The sequence below is a fragment of the Anabrus simplex genome, chromosome 2 (genome assembly GCF_040414725.1).
Source record: "Anabrus simplex isolate iqAnaSimp1 chromosome 2, ASM4041472v1, whole genome shotgun sequence".
Taxonomy (NCBI): domain Eukaryota; kingdom Metazoa; phylum Arthropoda; class Insecta; order Orthoptera; family Tettigoniidae; genus Anabrus; species Anabrus simplex.
This window is the reverse complement of record NC_090266.1, coordinates 555088660-555110004: the sequence shown is the minus strand read 5'-3', so window position 1 is coordinate 555110004 and position 21345 is coordinate 555088660. Positions and strand designations below refer to the sequence as shown.

The following is a 21345-nucleotide window of genomic DNA, read 5'->3' as shown; positions in this document are numbered from 1 at the left end:
GCTTTAACCTTGAAATATTTAATTCATTGTAAATGTAACTTTTGCTTTGAAAATAAAATAAAAGGGAAGAACAGATAACATGTTCTTTCTTTTGTGTGTGCTCATATGTCCACATGTCCCGGCCCTGCCGCTTCTTCCCCTCTACTTCCCCTTAAATTAGTAACAAAAATAATAATATGTCATATCCTAAGGATTTGGCAAACTGGGGGCTGGAAAGGGTTCTAGAATGCACTATACTATATAATAAGAACACAAATTAAGGTGGCTTAATGCCAAGAATCACTATATTGATTTGCCCAAGTTATTCACTGTACAATATATACATTTGTATACAACACTTAATGTTAAATTATCTTGAGTTAGGGAACTTCCTAGTCTACACAATATCCTGTCTAGCTAATAAGTCCTTGGTTCCCTAGTTAGTCCAGTTATTACTAGATAATACTTATCTTCCGAGCTGAGGAAGTCTTCCACGTCGTCTTCTTTCTTGAAGCCTGAATTTCACTTCACAACTTAGCACACGCTGGTTCACCGATTCCCTTCACTAGTTCCCAAGAGATACAGTTCTGTTATCACTTCGTGTTACTCTCGAGGTGGATCCCTAGGTGATGACTTCACAGGATGTACTGGAACCTGTCATTCCGTGGTTACCTCTTCCCAACTATCCGGTTCAATCTTGTACAGTCTTGTCCCAGCTCAACTCTGTGGTAGGAAACTTTAATTCCTAAATGATGCTTTCCCTTGAGTCTCCTCCGTGTAGTTTAGTGACTATTGAGTGGGCTCCTCCAGAGACCTTCACTCATACTAATGAACAGCCAAAGTCTTTTATCGTTCTCCCTTTAATTCAAGTCCTTGCTAGCAGTGGAGGATATGTGCTCCAGCTACTTGTCAAGATTTCTGTACGTTTCCCTGGTCGCGTTTTATTCCAAGGACTTCCCGTTTATGCTAATGGTTACACAAGTCTGTTAATGAGTCCTTTTACCCTAACACTCTATTACTTGAGTGTTTAGACTTCCTGGCACAATGCCTAGAATACCTATTACCGATACTGGTAATTCTGACTTAGAACTTGACTCAAGTTCTGTTCGCGACCTGACCGGCTTATTGTCCCCACCAGACTTCCAGCCTGACTTCCCAACTACCTCTTCTGCCTGTGAGCTATGAACTGACTGATTTCCTCCCTGTGCTCCCCCTTAAGTTAATTTCGTATTTTTTTTTTTTTTTTTTTTTTTGCTAGGGGCTTTACGTCGCACCGACACAGATAGGTCTTATGGCGACGATGGGATAGGAAAGGCCTAGGAGTTGGAAGGAAGCGGCCGTGGCCTTAATTAAGGTACAGCCCCAGCATTTGCCTGGTGTGAAAATGGGAAACCACGGAAAACCATCTTCAGGGCTGCCGATAGTGGGATTCGAACCTACTATCTCCCGGATGCAAGCTCACAGCTGCGCGCCTCTACGCGCACGGCCAACTCGCCCGGTAATTTCGTATTTCGCTGTTGCTATGCTCTGTCGAACTTTGAACCCTGTGTACTTCTGATTTGTCTTATTCTCATTGACTAGCAGTATCCCTTCCCTGAGGAATTTCTAAACCTTCTCAATTGTTCTAGAAAGACGAACATCGGAAATTTCCTTGGACTACGTGCGCTTCAAGCTATGCCCTGTCATCCTTTTGACCATGTACATACTGTGATAAGAAATGACCAATATCCTGTGTTTGTTCAAATATTTCACCACTGCCTGAAAGCTTTTACTGCTCAGAACTGCATCTCCTTAATAATTCCCAATGTATATTTCAATCTCATTTTTCTTATGCATATAATTATTTTATCTGGATGCTTTGAAGTTCTATTTCATTTTCTGACTCGAAATTTCTTATATTTACTTTTACTCCTGCATTGTGAGGTCGCGGTTCGAATTGATTTTCGAACCGCTCGCTCACGAATTTATGAATTGCGGGTGGTGCCTGGTCAGCGACACGACATCGCACCAAAAATTCTATGTGCCAAAGATTGTGTCTATGACTAGCTAGTCTCACTGAAATTTATTTCAAAGACGATACATCTGTTAATGTAACTTATCTAGGATTGACAAGTCTTGTAAAGTGGGAGCTCCTTCTCCAGTTTTAAGCATCAAGCTCTCAAGCTTTAACCTTGAAATATTTAATTCATTGTAAATGTAACTTTTGCTTTGAAAATAAAATAAAAGGGAAGAACAGGTAACATGTTCTTTGTTTTGTGTGTGCTCATATGTCCACATGTTCCGGCCCTGCCGCTTCTTCCCCTCTACTTCCCCTTAAATTAGTAACAAAAATAATAATATTCGTATATGTAGGTCTACTAGGACTTGAAAGGAAACGGTTACAGCTTACGAATAAGTCACATCAGAACATTTGCCTCAAGTCGAAACCGGAAATAACGCACAGCGGGATAACAAACGGTAGGAAGCCACGAGTGCACACTTTCCCCTTACTCCTGCTTGCCTCCCTCACCTACCACCCAACAGCCAACAGAGGAGGCAGTTAGGTCTATTGCTGCAAAATCAGGCAGTACAATGAAATCCTGGCAGTCTTGCTCTTTACTACTCTGGCGAAATGGAAGCGTGGACTGTTTTATTTTGTAAGCGGAAGCAAATGCATTTCACCAGTAATCTGTGAGGCGTGTGTACAGAAGACAATGGTCAAGATTAACGAAATAAAAGAAAAACTGAAATCAGGAAAATTAATTGTGACAAAGTAATTCAAACATGGGGTATATTATCCAGGATAACTGCAGAAACTCAACACAATCTGTTGGATGTGCTCAGTCCAATACGTGTATGAATAACGAATGGGGTATAGGGCACATAGGAGCAGTATAAATTATGATTACTTCTCCTATGAAGTTAAACTATTGTTTGTATAAGGACCTATCACTATTTTATGGAGATGTACTTGTTTATACATAAAGAACAATATTATGTTTTGATATATAACTTGCATAATAATAATAATAATAATAGTAATAATAATAATAATAATAATAATAATAATAATAATAATAATAATAATAATAATAATAATGGCTTATGGCCTCCGGTGAGGCCTGCAGCAGGTATTATCATAGTAGACGGCCTGTTGGCGAGCTGCATCTCTGTGGGGATGAGGCCCTACTTAAGATGATTTCTAATGTTGAAGACATCACAAAACACCCAGCCCCCGAGCCAGACGAATAAAAAATCAAGGTTAAAATCCCGGAATCGGCCGGATATCGAACCCGGGGTCCCTTGGACCGAGGCCAGTATGCTAACCTTTTAGCCGTGGACTATACGCTTTTATATCATTGTTAAAAAATTAGAATAATGTGTGACTTCTTTTGTTATTTTATATAGATTCTTGCACCAGCATTACATTGCAATGTTTGCATTCGAGAGATAGTGGGTTCGATCCCCACTATCGGCAGTCCTGAAGATTGTTTTCCGTGGTTTCCTATTATCACACCAGAAAAATGCTGGGGCTGTACCTTAATTTAAGGCAACGGTCGGTTCCTTCCCAGTCCTAGCCCTTTCCTATTCCATCGGCGCCATAAAACCCATCTGTGTCGGTGCGACGTAAAGCAAATTGTAAAATATAAAATAATAATACTTCAAGGAACACGCTCAGTGGACGGTCCACCATTCAAACTGTTGACAATGAAAGAATCTATATCATTCAAGTATCAGTTGATTTTTGTTTGTTTACTACTTGTTTTACGTGGCAGCGATCTTATGGTGGCTATGATTAAGGTATCTAGACATTTGCCTGGTGTAAAAATGGGAAACAAAGGGAAACCATTTTCGGGGTTGCCGACAGTCAGGGTCGAAACCATTATCTCCCGAAGGCAAGCTCAGAGTTACATGACTCAAACAGGGGAGCCAACTCTTTTGATCAGGAGATAAATGTACTGACTTTCCCATATGACGCAGTGCAGTCATCTGGGAAATATATATATATTTCTTTTTTGCTAGGGGCTTTACGTCGCACCGACACAGATAGGTCTTATGGCGACGGGGAAATATATAAATAACTGTTTTGCATGCATTGGGAAAGATTTCTAATGATATGACTTTATGCTGGTAGAAGTTGAGTGTGATAAGTAGCTAGAGTACCGTGAACTTCCACTTTACAAATCATTTTGAAGAAGATAAACACATGCAATTCGACATAGTATGAAATAAAACTTTTCTCCGCACACACTCATCTTAGACTATCGTCAATACATGGTGTCATTCAAAATGAGGCACTCACCTGCCTTATGATGGTCGTTATACTCCCAAGGCGCCTGGTGTCCCTCAGGTAGATGTGGCTCGCCTCAACATCATTACTGAAGCATAGTTGCTCCAATATGATACTACCAATATCCTTCCTCACAGAGGACCACATGAAGTTCTGAGGCAAATGACTGGCAAGGGAAACTGGTTTAGCTAGCGGCAACACTGACTTAGCCGATTCAAACCTAGACAAATGGAAATTATATTAATGGAATAATCTCGTGTTCTTTGCATTTCTTCAACAGCACCTATGACAGAACAATGCTTAGAAACTTAATTTGCTCAGGAGGGCGTCCTCTGTCACTTGCTTAGTGGAACTAACATATTTTAATTACACTCTCTATGTAATAAAAATTGCTGGTACAAGAAGATGGGGACAATGGCAAGAAGGTAGGAATAAATTCGTTGGAGCAAGCTTTGTGTATAAACTGACTTCGGTGCTGGGGTCATGCGAGATGAATATGCTTCCTAGGAAAATAATGGGTTCGAGCATGGTGGGTGAATGAAACAGAAGGAGACCTACAGGACGATAGTCAGATTTAGATTTTAACAATTTGAAAATAAGAAGTGTGAACTAAGCAAACAAAAGACTGTGGAGGCGCATAGCTAATTCACAGAGCTTGCAGACTGGACTTGAAAGACATAACAGTCTGTAGTGAAGATGTACGTACGTACGTATGTATTTATGCATGTATAGTTCTCAAAGTGAATGAGCGCATGGTATTGTATATTCTTCACATATAATACGCGGGGTGATTCATAAGTCATGGCAACTATTTTTTATTTCCCGACAATGTGCCAACACGCGAAATGAACTATATGAATAGGAGAGTATGTTACATGACCTTCGTAATGTTGCCACCTCGTGGGGTATGGATGCAGAAATCTGTGGAGGAGAACTAGGTAAAATAGAACGTTTTGAAATCATTGTTTTATTCTTGTGCATCCTGTTTAACGTCAACAGTATATCATTTGTAAGCCATTGTATTGTTCTCGTACAATCTGCTTAAACCAATACCCCTATAAAGCCATTTACTGTACACCATTGTTTTATTCTCCTATAATCTGTTTAACAGCATTTGTAGACGTGTCACCTCTTGACGAAGGTTGATTCGTTTTGATGGTAAAAATCCTTCAAATTTGCCACCTAAGTTGTCCACGTTTCGTTGCCATCTATTGGGAAGACGGACAATATCATCGGCTGCATGCGTTTCGTTATTGTGGATGCGGACATTTTCTCAAGGAACGGGTGTGTTTTTCTGCAATATAATCGTACCGCACACAGCAGACACAGTTACCCGTTGTTCTTTCACAAGTAAAAATACTCCCCCTCGTACAGTTCCTATCCTGTTAACATGCACTACTTCACGCTGAAATACGGATACAGTACCTTCTCCGTTGGCAAAGCATTTCCCACGCAATGGCTTTTTCAGTTTAGGAATAAGATCAAAGTCACAAGGACTCCATCAGTCTTTGTTTGGAACCGTTTCTGATATGCCTTCTTTTTACGTTTACAAGCCGCTCTCACTTCATCATTCCATCTAAGATGTTCAGTTTTTTCCTTATTTATATGAGGTTTTTCTTAAGCATTCCCTTGCTGGTCTAACTACAACGTCCCTGTATGCCCCCCATTCTCTTTCTATATCCTGAAAATGCTTACACCGAGCTCGACAGCTGCTTTTATTTTGTACAGTCTTCTCTATGTTGAGTACTCGCTTCTCATCTAGTGAATACACCTGAATGATTTTATCAGAAATTTCGATACTAAATTCATTGTGAAAATGCACTACTTGGGTCACAGTTGAATTAAAATAGCAGCAACTTGACGCACTCCTGACTGCTACCCGAAAGGATATCGAGTCAAATGCGAACCAGATTCTCCGGACAAAGCTCACCACCCACGTACACTCGGCTGGACTGAATAGAAGCCAGAATACATGGGTGTTGATGCAGAGAGCTTTAAACGAAAGAATCATTGCTCCGAAATAATAACGTTAAATCTCTAATTCCTAATGAAAAAGTGGTGATTGCGCAATCAAGACAAGACAAGACAAGCACGAGGGAGTTTAACCACGATCGGTGGAAAATGGCAAATAAATATGTACGGAGCCTACGGCATGGGCTTAAATCAGTGGTTGAGGAGTGTGAAAATACTTATGTACCTTTAAAGGTAGAGAATGGCGAAGACGCACTCTATTCTGCCAGAGTAACAAGGATTTTAAGAAAGTGCCGGCTGGAAAGAAATAGAATCTGGAACTAATGTGGAAGTAAGCAGAAACTGAAAGGACTTACCGGGAAATTGAATGTAGTGCTAGGGATAAGATCATGATGAGTACTGTCGTATGCATTTTACTTGTTGGTAAAAAATGGAAAGATATGTATAGGTAACTTAAGGTAGACACAAGTTCCAAAGAACACATTCCAGGAATCATTAATGAACACGAGGAGTGCATATGCGACAATTTAGAGAAGTCAGAAGTATTTAGTCAGCAGCATTTAAAGATAATGTACAGGTAGAGGAGGTGACTAACACTAGCGAAGTACTGATATTTATCTATGATAATAAATATATTTACAAAAAGATATAAAAGCTAAAAACTAGCAAAGCAGCTGAAATTGATAATATTTATGGGGATGGTACTACAGGCAATGGGTTGGGATGTAGTGCTATTTCTGAAGTATTTCTTAATAATTAAATCTGACACTAAAATGTGCTTGCCATGAGACAAAAAATAATTCACATGTATTTGTAAAATGTTTCGAGCCATAGGTTTTTAACGAAATTTCAAGTGCTCTGACATCCGTACAGATGGTTTTGGACGACTGCTACTTAAAATGTTATAATGGTTGTTACAATTTGATCTTGACGTTGTTTTCCAGTATGTTTCCCTCCACGTTACAAACCCTTTGAGTACCGTTCCTCTGGCTCCTACGAATAGGCCTTTTACGGTGATCCCGCCGACGTTAGATGGCCTTTGAAAGAAGGAAATTACTGGCTCATTTATATATCTTTTCTTTGTCGACCTCCTCAGGTTGCGAAATAGGGTCTTCAAATCGAACAGTGAGATGTATTATTTCAGCCGAAGCGTTTGCATGAAGGAGCTATACCATATGAATGAGGAGTTCTTACAGTAAACCCTGTGCACAAAAGAACGGATGATAAACATAATTATTACATAATTACAAGGCCAGTCACCTTGCCATGTGCTGCTTGTAAGCACTAGGAAAGTATTCCTTCTGATTATATTAGACACGTTTACGAAATTACTAACTGGTTTGTTAGAAGCCAGTTTGTATTTAAGAAAGGTCATACTAGTGAGGCTCAATATGTAGGATTCCAGCAAGATATAGCAGGTATTTTAGTGTCAGGAGGTCAAATTGACTGCATCGGTATTGACCTATCCATTTCTTTTGATATGCTATATCGTGGGAGACTGCCGACGAACATGATAGCTATTGGACTAGACAAAAGAACGAGTGAATGGGTGGCTCAATTTTCTAGAAAATAGAACTCAGAGTATTAGAATAGGTGAAGCATTATCTGAATCTGTGATGATTAAAAGGGGGTGAGTCCGCAAGCCAGTATTGTTGGATCTTTACATTTTCCAACAATATATGATATGAGTAATGATCTGAAATGACAGGTAAGAATCTTTGCGTAGATGTTATACCGTATAGAACAGTAACTAACTACAGGTATATGAGCAACTGCGCAAAGTCTTCGACAATGTGGTGAGATGGACATCAGACAATGGTATGATGGTAAAAGGGGTGAAAAGTCAGGTAATATGTTTGAACAAAAGGGAAAGTCTTGTTAGTTTTAATTATTGAGTTCATGGGGGTGAAATTACCCTGATGGGGATCACAGTAAGTACCTGGATGTTAATATAAGGAAAAAATTTATGTTAGGTAATCACATAAACGGGATTATAAATAAAGATTACAGATCTATCCATATGGTTACTGGGGTATTTAGGGGTTGCAGCAAGAATGTAAAGGAGAGGCCATATAAGTCACTGACAAGATACCAATTAGAGTATGGTCCCAGTGTATGGGACTCTAATAATGATTATTCAATAACTGTGAAAGATCCAAAGGAAAGCAGCGTGGGATTTCTGACAAAAGAGTAGTGTGACGGAAATGTTGTAAACTTTGGGCTGCGAAGACTTGGGTATAAGGAGACAAACAGCTCACATAAGCGGTATGTTCCGAGCAGTCAGTGGAGAGATGGCGTGGAATGGCATTAGGAGACGAGTAAACTTGAATGAAGTTTTTAAAAGTAGGAATGAAAATGAATTTTGAATTTAAGAGGAAAAATTGGTGCAAATATTCGTTTATAGGAATAGGAATGAGTAACTAAAATAGTTTTAAAAGGGAGATCTTCGATAAATTTCCAATTTCTTTGATATTTTAGAAAAGACTAGGTAAACAACTGATAGAGAATCTGCCACTTCGGCGCCATCCCTAAATGCAGATCCGTGGTGATCGCAGACGATACGTTCATTCATTTTTATGTGACTGTTCGTACTTAGGTACGTGTAGGTGTTGTCATGGTATTCTCTGTTGTTTCTTTCGGCACAGCAGTTCTTCGAAGTGACTTGATGACTTTGAACTTTCTGTAGTTGGAAATATTAAGTGATCACCTCTAGTATATCCAGTTCTTGTGAATATTCTTTGTTCAGAGGAAAATAAAACAGGGTTTTCAATTATTTACAATAGCAGTAAGTTACGGTTGCAATATGTTTTGCCCTAACTTAACAGCATTGGTGCTAGGTCTCTAGGAAATTAAATTCCTTTATCTATACTTACATTTGTTGATACAGTGAATCCTGTGCTCCTGACATGCTGCTAAGGGAACTCCATATGTAGGAAACTATTGCAGGACTGGGCTCGTACCACGTGGAAATAGCGATTTGCTGCCATGTCGAAAGTCCAGGTTTGGAGTACATCAACATGGAGAGTGCTGCCATGCGTACAGGTACTGGGTTGCTATAGTTGTGGAACATGGCCAGCAGCATTTCACTCATGCCATAGGGGTCTGAAGAGATGTAGTACCTCATGGAGAAAACGGCAACGGAGCGTAGATAAGGTGTTAAGTTAGAGTCCTCTACCATGGACTTAAGTACAGGGAGAGCCGTAGGATGGGCTGTATTGCCCAATGCCGCCAGGAACACTCTACAAACAGAAAATATAATTGTAAACTTGTTAAAGAAGTGTAACAAAGCCCATAGAACGAATATTAATTGGCTGAATTTACATTATGAACATTTTCCTTTACAGGCTCCTAAGAAAGAATTTTAAGGCAGCCACAGATTGAACGTTGGTCATCGGAAACTTGGTCGATTGTATTTCTTACGGACATGTACATTTCTCTGAATACTCTTTATGAGCAAAATGTAAGTTAGCGAGGATGGCTGCATCAAAATGATTTATTCGTCGATGTTCAAAATGTATCAAACATGAAAAGAAGCGACATATTATTGCATATATCAACATTTATTAAAATCTTAATCTGCGAAAACACAACAAGGCAAATATAATGTGTAAACAATTGGAGTGTGCAGCATTAATAGAACAATTGTATATTAGTGATTTGTGAGATGTAAACTACAGGGACACCGGAATGAAGCTGTTGATGGAATAGGATGAAAGTAGACTCTGCAATTGGGGGGAACAGAAAGAAGAGGAATTTCAGGAAAACAGCGGAACACAAGTCTAAGAGAAGAAAGTCGAACAGGTCTGTATTAATAAACCAGTAAATCCTGGGCCCAAACGGAGCTATGTGATTCCTTTCTTGATTTCTTGTTTTTAGGATAACATGGCCAAAAATTTGCCCAAAATGACTGGCGAGTTGATCAAAAATAGCAGAAAACAAATAATTAATATAGATGTATTGAAATGACTCTCTGAAAGCAATTACCAAATAAAATGATTTCTTGTTAGAACTAACTCTCATAAACCAGTTACTAAAGAAGAATGGTTTCTTGTTTCTTTAGTAAGACGCGCCTAGTCATGAACTCGAGCGTGCGATTTAAATATCCTCTTCATACATGTTCTGGTCCTATTTATAAGTGTGCTAGGTCGGTAAGTTTCTGGGGAGGATGATAACTGTCGATATGGGCACGTTTGTAAATGCATGGCCATGTCCTAAACTGCTGTTAGTTTTCTTACAGACCAAGAGAACAAGCAATAGCAAATATTCTCCCGTTGTTATCTCCATAGTAACTAAATATTCCGATCAGGCAGATCAGAAGGATCAATAACAAGATAATGTGTATTAAATACGACGTTAAACAGATATTAGTCAGATGGAAAGTTTGAGAGTACAAGACAAGCGGTAACGTTACTCAAAATTTAGTGCGTAAATATTTACGAGGACTGGGACCAATGATAAACACCATTCAGTTGTTCAGTTCTGAACTGAAGTAATTAGTGGCAGCCGTTTTTAATTTATTCTTGGGCACAACAAAGATATGTTGTCCAGGATCTTTTGTTCCCTTATAAGGAAACCACTCACATATGCAGGGAGGACGGAAACAACGCGAACCGCGTATATGACCCTTAGAGCGTTGGTCATGCAGAAATAATTCGATAACTCACACCGTTGTCACTTTATCAGCTGCTGAAGTTAGCCGATCAGATCGCTTCGCGGGCGGATTTATATGGGCTTTGCGCGGCAGTGTTTCTAAATCTGCACTACTTAATAAATCTGTTGACCAGAGCAGATATGTATTCACTGCGATATGGTGGCTCAATAATCAATAATTCCGAATTATGGTCTGGTATCATTACCATCGACGATGACCACGTCTTCACAACATATGCTCGATGTGACCGCCCTCCATTGCAATGCAACCTTCCGCCCTACGTCACGTGGAATCACGCACTCGTTCGAACACCCCTGACTGTTGCCGGATTAAATCATAAGCATTCTCGTAGAGTATCCACATCATCTACTGGAACCGCAAACACCACGGTCTTTACATGTCCCCAAAGCCAAAAAATAAAAGGTTACGGCCAGGTTGACGAGCAGGCTAAGTTATTGGCCCTCCTCGACCAATCTATTGCTCATGGAAGACCCGTGTTATGTGTCGCCTAACCCTACAATGAAAATGGGCCAGTGTCCCATCGTGCATGTACCACATTTGCAGTCGTTCCCGTAGCGGCACATTCTCCAGCAACACAGGACCATTCAATCTGTTGTGTAGAACGTTGGGACCTATCAGTCTGCCCTCGTAAATATTTGCCCATACGCTGATACTAAATTTGTGCTGGTGTTGTCTCTCTCCTACTGCATGCGGATTTGCATCGGCCTATACACGGGTATGATGAAAATGTGTGATACCGTCTCTCGTGAAACCCGCCTCACTGTTAACATATCCTTTGCTGTGAAATGCAGATCATGAGCACATGTTTGGAGAAACCAATGGCAGAAGTGCGATCTGGTGGTCGAATCGTGCGGCAGTAAAGCTTGGACGCACTGCACATGGTACGGATAAAGAAACTGTTTGTAGAGGACTGTCCAGACAACATTTCTAGCTATGCCTTCAGCTGTTATGACACCGCAGTACTGTAATTTGTTTTCTTGTCTTTCTTCTCCGGCCTTACACACGTAATGGAGGCCTATTATTCAACACGGGAAATGGCCGATATGATCGTCTGTTACGGTCAAGCAATTAAAAGCAACTTACGGATACGTTATCTGTATGCTGACAAATATCCAACAAGCCGAATACCATTTGTGAAGTTGTTCAGTACGCTATTCTAGCGCAGGATCATTTGCAGAGCTCAAACAGTTCGCACACCTGATATGGAGAAACAGGTATTAGAAATGTGGAGGACAATCCTAGAACGAGTGTCCGAAGAATAACCAATAATAAGATATTTGGTTGAAGACCTATGTTTATTGGACCTCTTTGCCTTCGTTTGTTGCATGCTGTCTCCTGTGTAAATACTGGAAACCTTTTGAAGGACATTCTGTATATGAGTATTTTAATTTATTCTGTGTGAGTGAACTTACAAGTCAATACATATCAGGTCCCGATAATGATGCTACAAACTGTGCCCGCAGTCCGTGTTAAAAATGAGCAACGACTGTTTGTAACTAACTTTGTGTGTACCACGATTTTGCCGGAAGCTGTACGAGTAGACCAAACGTGCAATGTTCACGCAGCCGCAATGTGTGTTCATTAAAGATCTCCAGTGATACCCGGTCTAACAGAGATTCTAAACGTTACACCAGCGTAACAGTGTTATTTTAGTGCACTATTATTGTGTGTTAAATTTAAATAAATGTTCTCGGTTTCATGAAATGTTAAAGCCATGTCAACTTTATCTGTCTCGGGTGAGCCCACTGCGCCTGAATTTTTATGTTGTAAGGCATCCCAACGAACATCAGTGGTGTGAAGGTCGATTCTCCTTTGTCATACACCAAGTCACAGTCGCTTTTAACCAAGTCATGGAAGCAGTCATGGCGTGCTAAAAATGTAAGATAACCATACGGCTGAATGATATCATAATTTGAAGGCAACATGTGATTACTATAGTGTATACGCTGTGGCCGTATTTGATGCCGGGTTCATTCATCACGTTTGTAGTTACTGGAAATATTAGGTGTAGAAATATCATAGGTGGATTTGTATATCTGTTGTCCGCCGTATGTGTGTTAGCATTCCGTCGGTGAGTCATCAAGGTGAGTCCACTGTGCCTGAATTATTATGTTGTAAGGCATCCCAGCGAACATCAGTGGTGTGAAGGTCGATTCTCCTTTGCCATACGGCAAGACACAGTCACCTTTAACCACTTACTGCTCCATCACAGCAATATATTTGCAAAAACACAATGCATCAAACTGTCATATATAGTTATCTAAAACGTACGTGACATTTACAAGCTTTCGACTGGATATGAAATTAACGCTAAAAGCGAAGGCATACTGATAGAAAACGTGTGCGAGTTTATGAAGCGGGAAGTAGTTTTACACCTAGTTTGCTTCGTGATAAGCTCGAGGTAACATTCACTGTGGTGTAATGGACAAAGTAGAGAGATGGTAGTGCGTCCCTGTTTGTGTGGTGGGTTCAAAAGTTTCTGTATCCAAATAACTCTATTCGTATCTTGAGTTTCAAGGATCAAACACATGGCCAATCGTGCGGCATTCAACAAATAGCACGCAGTGTTTGCAACGAAGTAAAGACATGAATCATCGGACCCTCCTGATGCGTCACAGGGCAAACGGCGTAGAGCACATTCCTTGACCTCCCGTAGCTTCATGCCTTGGTTTGTGGCTTAATATTACTCCTGAATGAAGGTAATATCCTAAAGCTACTGAACACAAATTGTTTGCGTACATCAAGTTGTGGATTAGGTGTACTTATCAGCGTACAGGATACAATGACATCCACTGATCACAGACCACACAATCGGTTAGCGGAGCTAGAATGGGCACGGACCAATATGCCAAGTTATGAAGTTAACTAGAATATGAAATTAACGCTGAAAACAAGAGTACACTGATAGGAAATCTGAATTCATTAGAGAAGCGGAAGTATATAGACATACAGTAGGCTTTCTGGGACAAGCGTGAGAAGATTCACAATTATAGTGCCAGAGAAATGTCACTGTTTTTCATGAAGAATGGTTTAGAGGACGGAATCGGTGAAAAATTCCACTGACAATGTACCACATATTGGTGTTTTACAATCAGAGGGTGTGATTTAATACACTGACTGACAGAGCAAATGCAACACCAAGAAGGAGTGGTCAGAAATTTATGCCAATTGCAGGGTAGACTGACGTCACTGAGGTATGCTCATGATGTGAAATGCGCCGCTGTGCTGCGCACGTAGCGAACGATAAATGGGACACGGCGTTGGCGAATGGCCCACTTCGTACCGTGATTTCTCAGCCGACAGTCATTGTAGAACGTGTTGTCGTGTGCCATAGGACACGTGTATAGCTAAGAATGCCAGGCCGTCGTCAACGGAGGCATTTCCAGCAGACAGACGACTTTACGAGGGGTATGGTTATCGGGCTGAGAAGGGCAGGTTGGTCGCTTCGTCAAATCGCAGCCGATACCTGGCTGTTCCAATATCGACCAGAACAATTTCCCGTCGATTGGTTGAAGGAGGCCTGCACTCCCGGCGTCCTCTCAGAAGACTACCATTGACTCCACAGCATAGACGTGCACGCCTGGCATGGTGCCGGGCTAGAGCGACTTGGATGAGGGAATGGCGGAACGTCGTGTTCTCCGATGAGTCACGCTTCTGTTCTGTCAGTGCTAGTCACCGCAGACGAGTGTGGCGTCGGCGTGGAGAAAGGTTAAATCCGGCAGTAACTGTGGAGCGCCCTACCGCTAGACAACGCGGCATCATGGTTTGGGGCGCTATTGCGTATGATTCCACGTCACCTCTAGTGCGTATTCAAGGCACGTTAAATGCCCACCGCTACGTGCAGCATGTGCTGCGGCCGGTGGCACTCCCGTACCTTCAGGGGCTGCCCAGTGCTCTGTTTCAGCAGGATAATGCCCGCCCACACACTGCTCGCATCTCCCAACAGGCTCTACGAGGTGTACAGATGCTTCCGTGGCCAGCATACTCTCCGGATCTCTCACCAATCGAACACGTGTGGGATCTCATTGGACGCCGTTTGCAAACTCTGCCCCAGCCTCGTACGGACGACCAACTGTGGCAAATGGTTGACAGAGAATGGATAAGCATCCCTCAGGACACCATCCGCACTCTTATTGACTCTGTACCTCGACGTGTTTCTGCGTGCATCGCCGCTCGCGGTGGTCCTACATCCTACTGAGTCGATGCCGTGCGCATTGTGTAACCTGCATATCGGTTTGAAATAAACATCAATTATTCGTCCGTGCCGTCTCTGTTTTTTCCCCAACTTTCATCCCTTTCGAACCACTCTTTCTTGGTGTTGCATTTGCTCTGTCAGTCAGTGTACATTCTCCCATCTTGTGCCGTTTCGTTTTCATGATAGTTCTGAAAACCTGGCACAACCTCTAGTGCATTGCCACTCTAATAACTCTCTTCAGCATAGACAATATCACTTACCCATTTCTGGTACCGAGGACCATTCACGTTGAAGGTTGTTTTCGAGATCGTCACTGATAATACAGAAAGAAACTGTGAACGGTTAAGAAGATTCTTAACGAAAATACCATTCATATACAATATACAAAAATACATCAAACTATTCGGGTATAAAAGTAAAGTAGTACGTTCCTGGTGATGCACAACAAATGACAATAATTCTAAAGGCATGCTGCAATATTCCTCATCCACTTACTTAGGCGACTATTAATTCACCTGGGCTGTCAAAGGCCCCACCACATTATTGATCGTACATTGGTGGATTGCCAACAAACCCCACCTCCCCAGTTAAGAGTTATATTATGTACGAAGAAATAAGTATGCATTCGCGATTAAGCATTGAAATTGAACAACATGCAATATTCATAGAAACTGTAAATCAATAGTAAATAGCGACGGAATATACGTCTGTACCATAATCTCACACGGTGCAGAGATATGAAAATCACTTATATTCATTACATTTCAAAATCAAAGGCGCAAACATACTCATAGAACTGAATATGGATCCTCGATCAGTTTGTAGAGCACGACAAGTAATGAGTCTAGATTATAGTCCCGAAATGAACATGCTTGAAAATTTCGTTACAAGTATCTCCAAGAATAAATGAATTATTATTATTATTATTATTATTATTATTATTATTATTATTATTATTATTATTATTATTATTATTATTACGTTACCTCAAGAAAGCATTAATTTCACGTATCTGTAAGCAAGAGAGCAGAAAGTATTGCGATAACTATAGAGGAATTCCATTGACTAATATACCTGAAAAGGTGTTCACAGACGTTCTGGAAAGGAAAGCGCGATCAGTGGCGGAGAATAAGTTGGATGAAAACCGGTGTGTTTTCAGACCAAATTTGATTCTCAGGACCAGATTTTCAGTATTTATCAAATAACTGATCAGTGCTACGAGAGGAATCGATATTTATTTCGTAGCTCTAGACAAAGATGTTAACCGTACTGAGGGATTACAGGATTAAGGGTAGGTTAATACAGAAAATCAAAGGCACTTACTGTGAAAAATCTGGCCTCAGTGACACTTGGTTGTAGAATGAGTTCTTGATTCGAAGTGTTTACAGGGTTAAATGAGTCTTTAACCTTTCACGTTTGCTGTTCATAGTATTGAAATTTCGACCAGTTTGTCCCATACATAATTTGGGACATTCATAGTATTTAAGTTTTTTTAATACTAAGTAAGTTATACATGTCTTTGTGCTGAATGTTGTTTCTAGGTTGAATCTTCTTGAATTCCGTTGCTCCTTGTAGTGAAAGCAGTGAGTGGAAAGCAGTGAGTGATTCAAATTATACATTTCAAATTTCAAAACGAGGTACACATAACACATCAAAGAACTCAAATAAAGCAACTCTGCATTTGCCAGGCGTTTACTAAATACAGAGTTATCTGGGTGGAAATATTATAAGCAGTTTAGCATATTCTGATAACTTGTTTTAACAGCACACTGTGCTGAAAGCTTTCAGTCTAATACCTTGGAGATTGAAATGAAGTGCAGTGAGTAGATGCATATTACCGTTTTCAAGACTAAGATGATGTGGGTAGTGAAGAAAACTACAGAAGAGGATTTAATGCCATGTAGGGCACACGAAACTGGAAAAGGTAGGTCATTTCAAGTACCTTGTATGTATATTCTCTGAGGATGGTAGTATACCGACAAGTGAGTGAAAGTGAATGAACGTGAAGCAAATCTAACGCTGCGAGCTCATAGTTATGATCAACGCCATTCTGTAAGATATAAGTTAACTTTCGGACGATAGTATTTTACATGGGTCGGTTTTCAGACTGAATGTTCTGTATGGGAGTGAAATTTGGGTGAACTCATGTTATCTTATTAATAAGATGGAAGTAATAGACATGTTTGTTGCGGAAATAATAGCTTGTATAAACAGATGGGAACAACAAGAGTAGGGTACAAGAATGAGGAGGTAAAGGCTAAGTTAGAAATAAATTCGATAGATGAAGCTCTTCCTATAAAACGGCTGCGGTGGTGGAGTCATGTGAGGCGAATGGGAGAGGATAGGTTACCTATGAGAAGAATGGGCTCGGCAATAAAAGGTAAGGGAAGTAGAGGGAGACCAAAGCGACGATGGTGAGATTCAGTTGCTAATGATTTACTGGTAAGAGGTGCGGAAATAAATTAGGCCACAGATCTAGTTGGAAACAGAAGATTATGGAAGCGTTTAGTGAATTCATAGAGGCTTGCAGACTGAACGCTGAAGGGTATAACAGTCTATAATGAAGATGTATCTGTTCTATCAGCTGGTATTTGCGGGGAAGGGACCTGCGGGAGGAAAGTAGCCAGCGGACAAGTTCAGGTTTGTCCCTCCTACAGAATGTTAGATACAACAATCTTCACACTCTTATTTCAGGTAGCACAGGTAGAGAAGAGTAAACAACTGAACGCAAGTATCCAGACGGAAGATTATTCAAATTATTCGTAGGTACGACTATTTTCAGATGTTTCGTCACCACACTCCTCTCAGTTTGGCTAGCACGGATAGGGAAAGAAATATACAGAGTGAAGAGTGAATGACTAAACGCAAGTAACAATACGGAACAATGGGAGTGAGGTGATGGAAATGAGGAGGTAAAGACTAAGTGAGGAATAGGAAGCTCTTCGCATAAAGCGGCTTCGGTCGTGGAATCATGTGAGGTGAATGGAGAAGAATAATGGAATCGGCAATGAGGGGTACGGGAAGTAGAGGAAGTGTTAATGTGTATATATGTTTAACCGGTATGTAATGTATACATGATTATGTAGTGCTTTTTCTCAAGGCTGGTTGTCTGGTCTATCCAAGCCTTTAACCCTAGAATGGTAACAATACGTCTCATAGACGTACACGCAATTCAAGTTTCAGAAAGAAAATATAACTGAATTAATCTCTATACTTAGTGATGTAGTTAACATGAAGAACGTTGGAGAAAAGAAACATAGGAGACAGTACAGACGTTGTTTGCGCCGTGTACGCCTTGGAAGCGTATAGTTACCAATAAGCATTAAATTTCCTTGTTACTATTCTATGATTAAGGTGAATACATTAATAAGAAACAGACCGTGATAAAAACACAGTCGCTGGTTTTTGGGAGAAGTGTCAGGAGAACCCACTTATCATACCTGCGTAACCCGGGATCTGTTCGGAGCTGACTTGTCAACCAGGGTATGTAGCGTGCTGCTGAGTCCACAGTGCAGGGTGAGCCCAGTACTTCCATGGTGTAACGCGCTTCTCGGTATCTAGTGTTGACACACGCCACCCTCACCAGATTGGAGAACGCCAGCACAGCCGAGATCTTCACCTGCTCATCGTCTTCCACTGATGAATGCCGAGCCAGTTCCTACAGATGAAGAATGGACATGTTGCCTTTAATTATTTCCTTGTTGGTCCTTTCAGCCAGCTCTGGTCTGACACAACCAAATTCTAAAAGATTGCATTTATATGAATGTCACAGAACAAATCTGATGCAGAATTATAGAGATAGAACGCAATATTTAATGAACTAACAAGTAAAATTGCTTCAATGTAGTCAGCCACAAAGTCTGTTACCTTTCGCCAAATGTCGGGAAGCCGTTCACAAGGCGTTTTCTGTTGATGACAGCTATGGAGCGCCTTACTGCGCGGAGTACAGATGCCACGTCAGGAAATTGGCGGGCTCGGAGTGGTTCCTTCAACTTTAGGAACAGGTCGAAGTCACAAGGACTCCTGTCTGGTGAGTACGGATAGTGCTCCAAGACCTCCCAATGCCACCGTTGCAATAAGAGCTTGACATTGTTTGCAACATGAAAACGTGCATTGTCATGGAACACGATAGGGTGATCGTCTCGCAAAAAACGTGGATTCCAGCCAGTGCATACCGGTGTCATTCGTGTATGTCAGTGAGTTAATGTGGAACCCAACGGGACGCAATTTGCCTCATGTTAAGTCATTCCGTCAGTGTGTGCCACACCAAGTGATGACTGAGACCAACCCAATCTCTACGGATAATTCACGGAGAGTCCATCGTTGATCTACAGAAAGGACACCACTCACGATGTCAATCTGATCTTGAGGAATGTACGGCCGACCTGCGCTGTGCAAATCCGCAGCCTCATTCGGACCCGCACGAAATGCCTTGACCCATCGTGCAACCGTGCTATACGGTAATGCATTCTCGCCACAGGCTTCACGAAATCCTCGATAACATTCTGATTCGTTTTGCCACGAGCAACCTCGATTTTATTCCACGAACGCAGATTGTCTTTTGAAAACATGCTTTAGAGCGGTGAAAACGACACTCTTCACTTTAACGCCACACAGTAAAACACTCCCAACTGGAAGCCCGCCAATAACACACTACAGTACACATCGACAACAGCGCCACCTGACCACTCCCAAATCCTAGTTGCGCATGCCCGATCTCCTGCGAGAGTAGTAGAAATTCTCATAACAGTTCTATAGACTGCGATCAATTACAGAAAATGATATATGGATATCTAGAGAGAATGGCGTCTTTCACCATGTCATTATACATATACAAGCAGGAGATCGGCATTTAAAAAGTGGTGAGGGTGTCATATTCATAACGGTAAAGGATGAGGTTCCATAATCACTGCAGGAACGAGTTACTTTGTTATCTCCACATGCACGCACGTAATAATAGTCGGATAATGGTAAGATTTACCATACGGAGAAAATGTAAATATTCTTCTCAATCGAACAGTACGGCTAGTACCCAGTCCAGAACTTACTCATGGTCATGACGTCCAGCGACCGATATGGCACTGAATATACCAATTTTTTGAAGTAATATACCTTCATCATCAAAGTCCCCACGCACCCACGCCGTGTTCTCTGTCGCAGAAAAGCGTTGTTGGTGCATGAATACACGCCTCACAAATCTTTCATTTTGGCCCACATATTCTCAATGGGATTCAAATTTGATATTCTTTCTGAATAATCGAGGATCACAAGGCCAATCTGCTAAGAAAACCAGGCTGAGGAATGTCCTTTGATGGGGACTGGCTAGAAGCGCCGCTGGACTCGAGTCCTGCCATGGGGAATAACGCGCCCTCACTCTATGAATCGCGCTGTTCTTCATGATGTCGATATTCTGATTTGCCGGGAACTTCTTATCAATTTAGTGAAATACTTCAGCTTCAATGGACGATATCCGTACACCAGTATCAAACTTGTCCGACTCGTTGACTGAATGGTCAGCGTACTGGCCATCGGTTCAGAAGGTCCCGGGTTCGATTCCCGGCCGGGTCGGGGATTTTAACCTTCATTGGTTAATTCTAATGGCTCGGGGATGGATGTTTGTGCTGTCTCCAACATCCCTGAAACTCACACACCACACATAACACTATTCTCTACCACAATAACACGCAGTTACCTACACATGGCAGATGCCGCCCACCTTCATCGGAGGGTCTGCCTTACAAGGGCTGCACCAGGCTAGAAATAGCCACACTAAATTATAGTATCAAACTTCACCACAATTGGAGGAAATGGGTATGTTCTCGAGAACACGCAGAAGACCTGATATTGCAAAGTAGAATATAGACCGATCTCTGAAGTTAATATGCTAAATAACCACCGTCTACATTGGATAATTCAAAAGAAAAACAATCACCACCGGATACTAATGTTGATCCGAGGAAGTGGATCAAATTCCTGAGCAAAACAACGGTTAACATTTTAAGGACTAGCTTTCAAATGTTTGGAATTGGCCCCTCTCCTGAAATATTTTGTGAAACTCATTTCTGTACAATATAAGGTCACAATATCTTCATTCTGCAAAAGACAAAGACAAAATTAGATTTAATGTGACAATGTCCGAAATTTCCTCACTGCTTGCTGACAAAGAGTCATTGTATAATATACTGCTGACATTTTCATCGATATCTGACTCAGCACTGATAATAACGTCATAATAACGCCATAAAGTCATTCAGCGAT

General features: G+C 41.1%; 1 protein-coding gene across 2 annotated transcripts in view; it reads right to left on the bottom strand.

Annotated features, from left to right (window-relative positions):
• LOC136863599 (vitellogenin) overlaps nt 1-21345 on the bottom strand; it is a 419790-nt gene that overhangs the window by 163641 nt on the left and 234804 nt on the right. For both annotated transcript variants that reach the window (XM_068226214.1, XM_068226215.1), the window contains exons 10-12: nt 18528-18745; nt 9094-9459; nt 4262-4469 (exon numbers count right to left, since the gene is read on the bottom strand). In XM_068226214.1, the coding sequence (XP_068082315.1) occupies nt 4262-4469; nt 9094-9459; nt 18528-18745 (792 nt within the window). The remainder of the gene's footprint in view (nt 1-4261; nt 4470-9093; nt 9460-18527; nt 18746-21345) is intronic.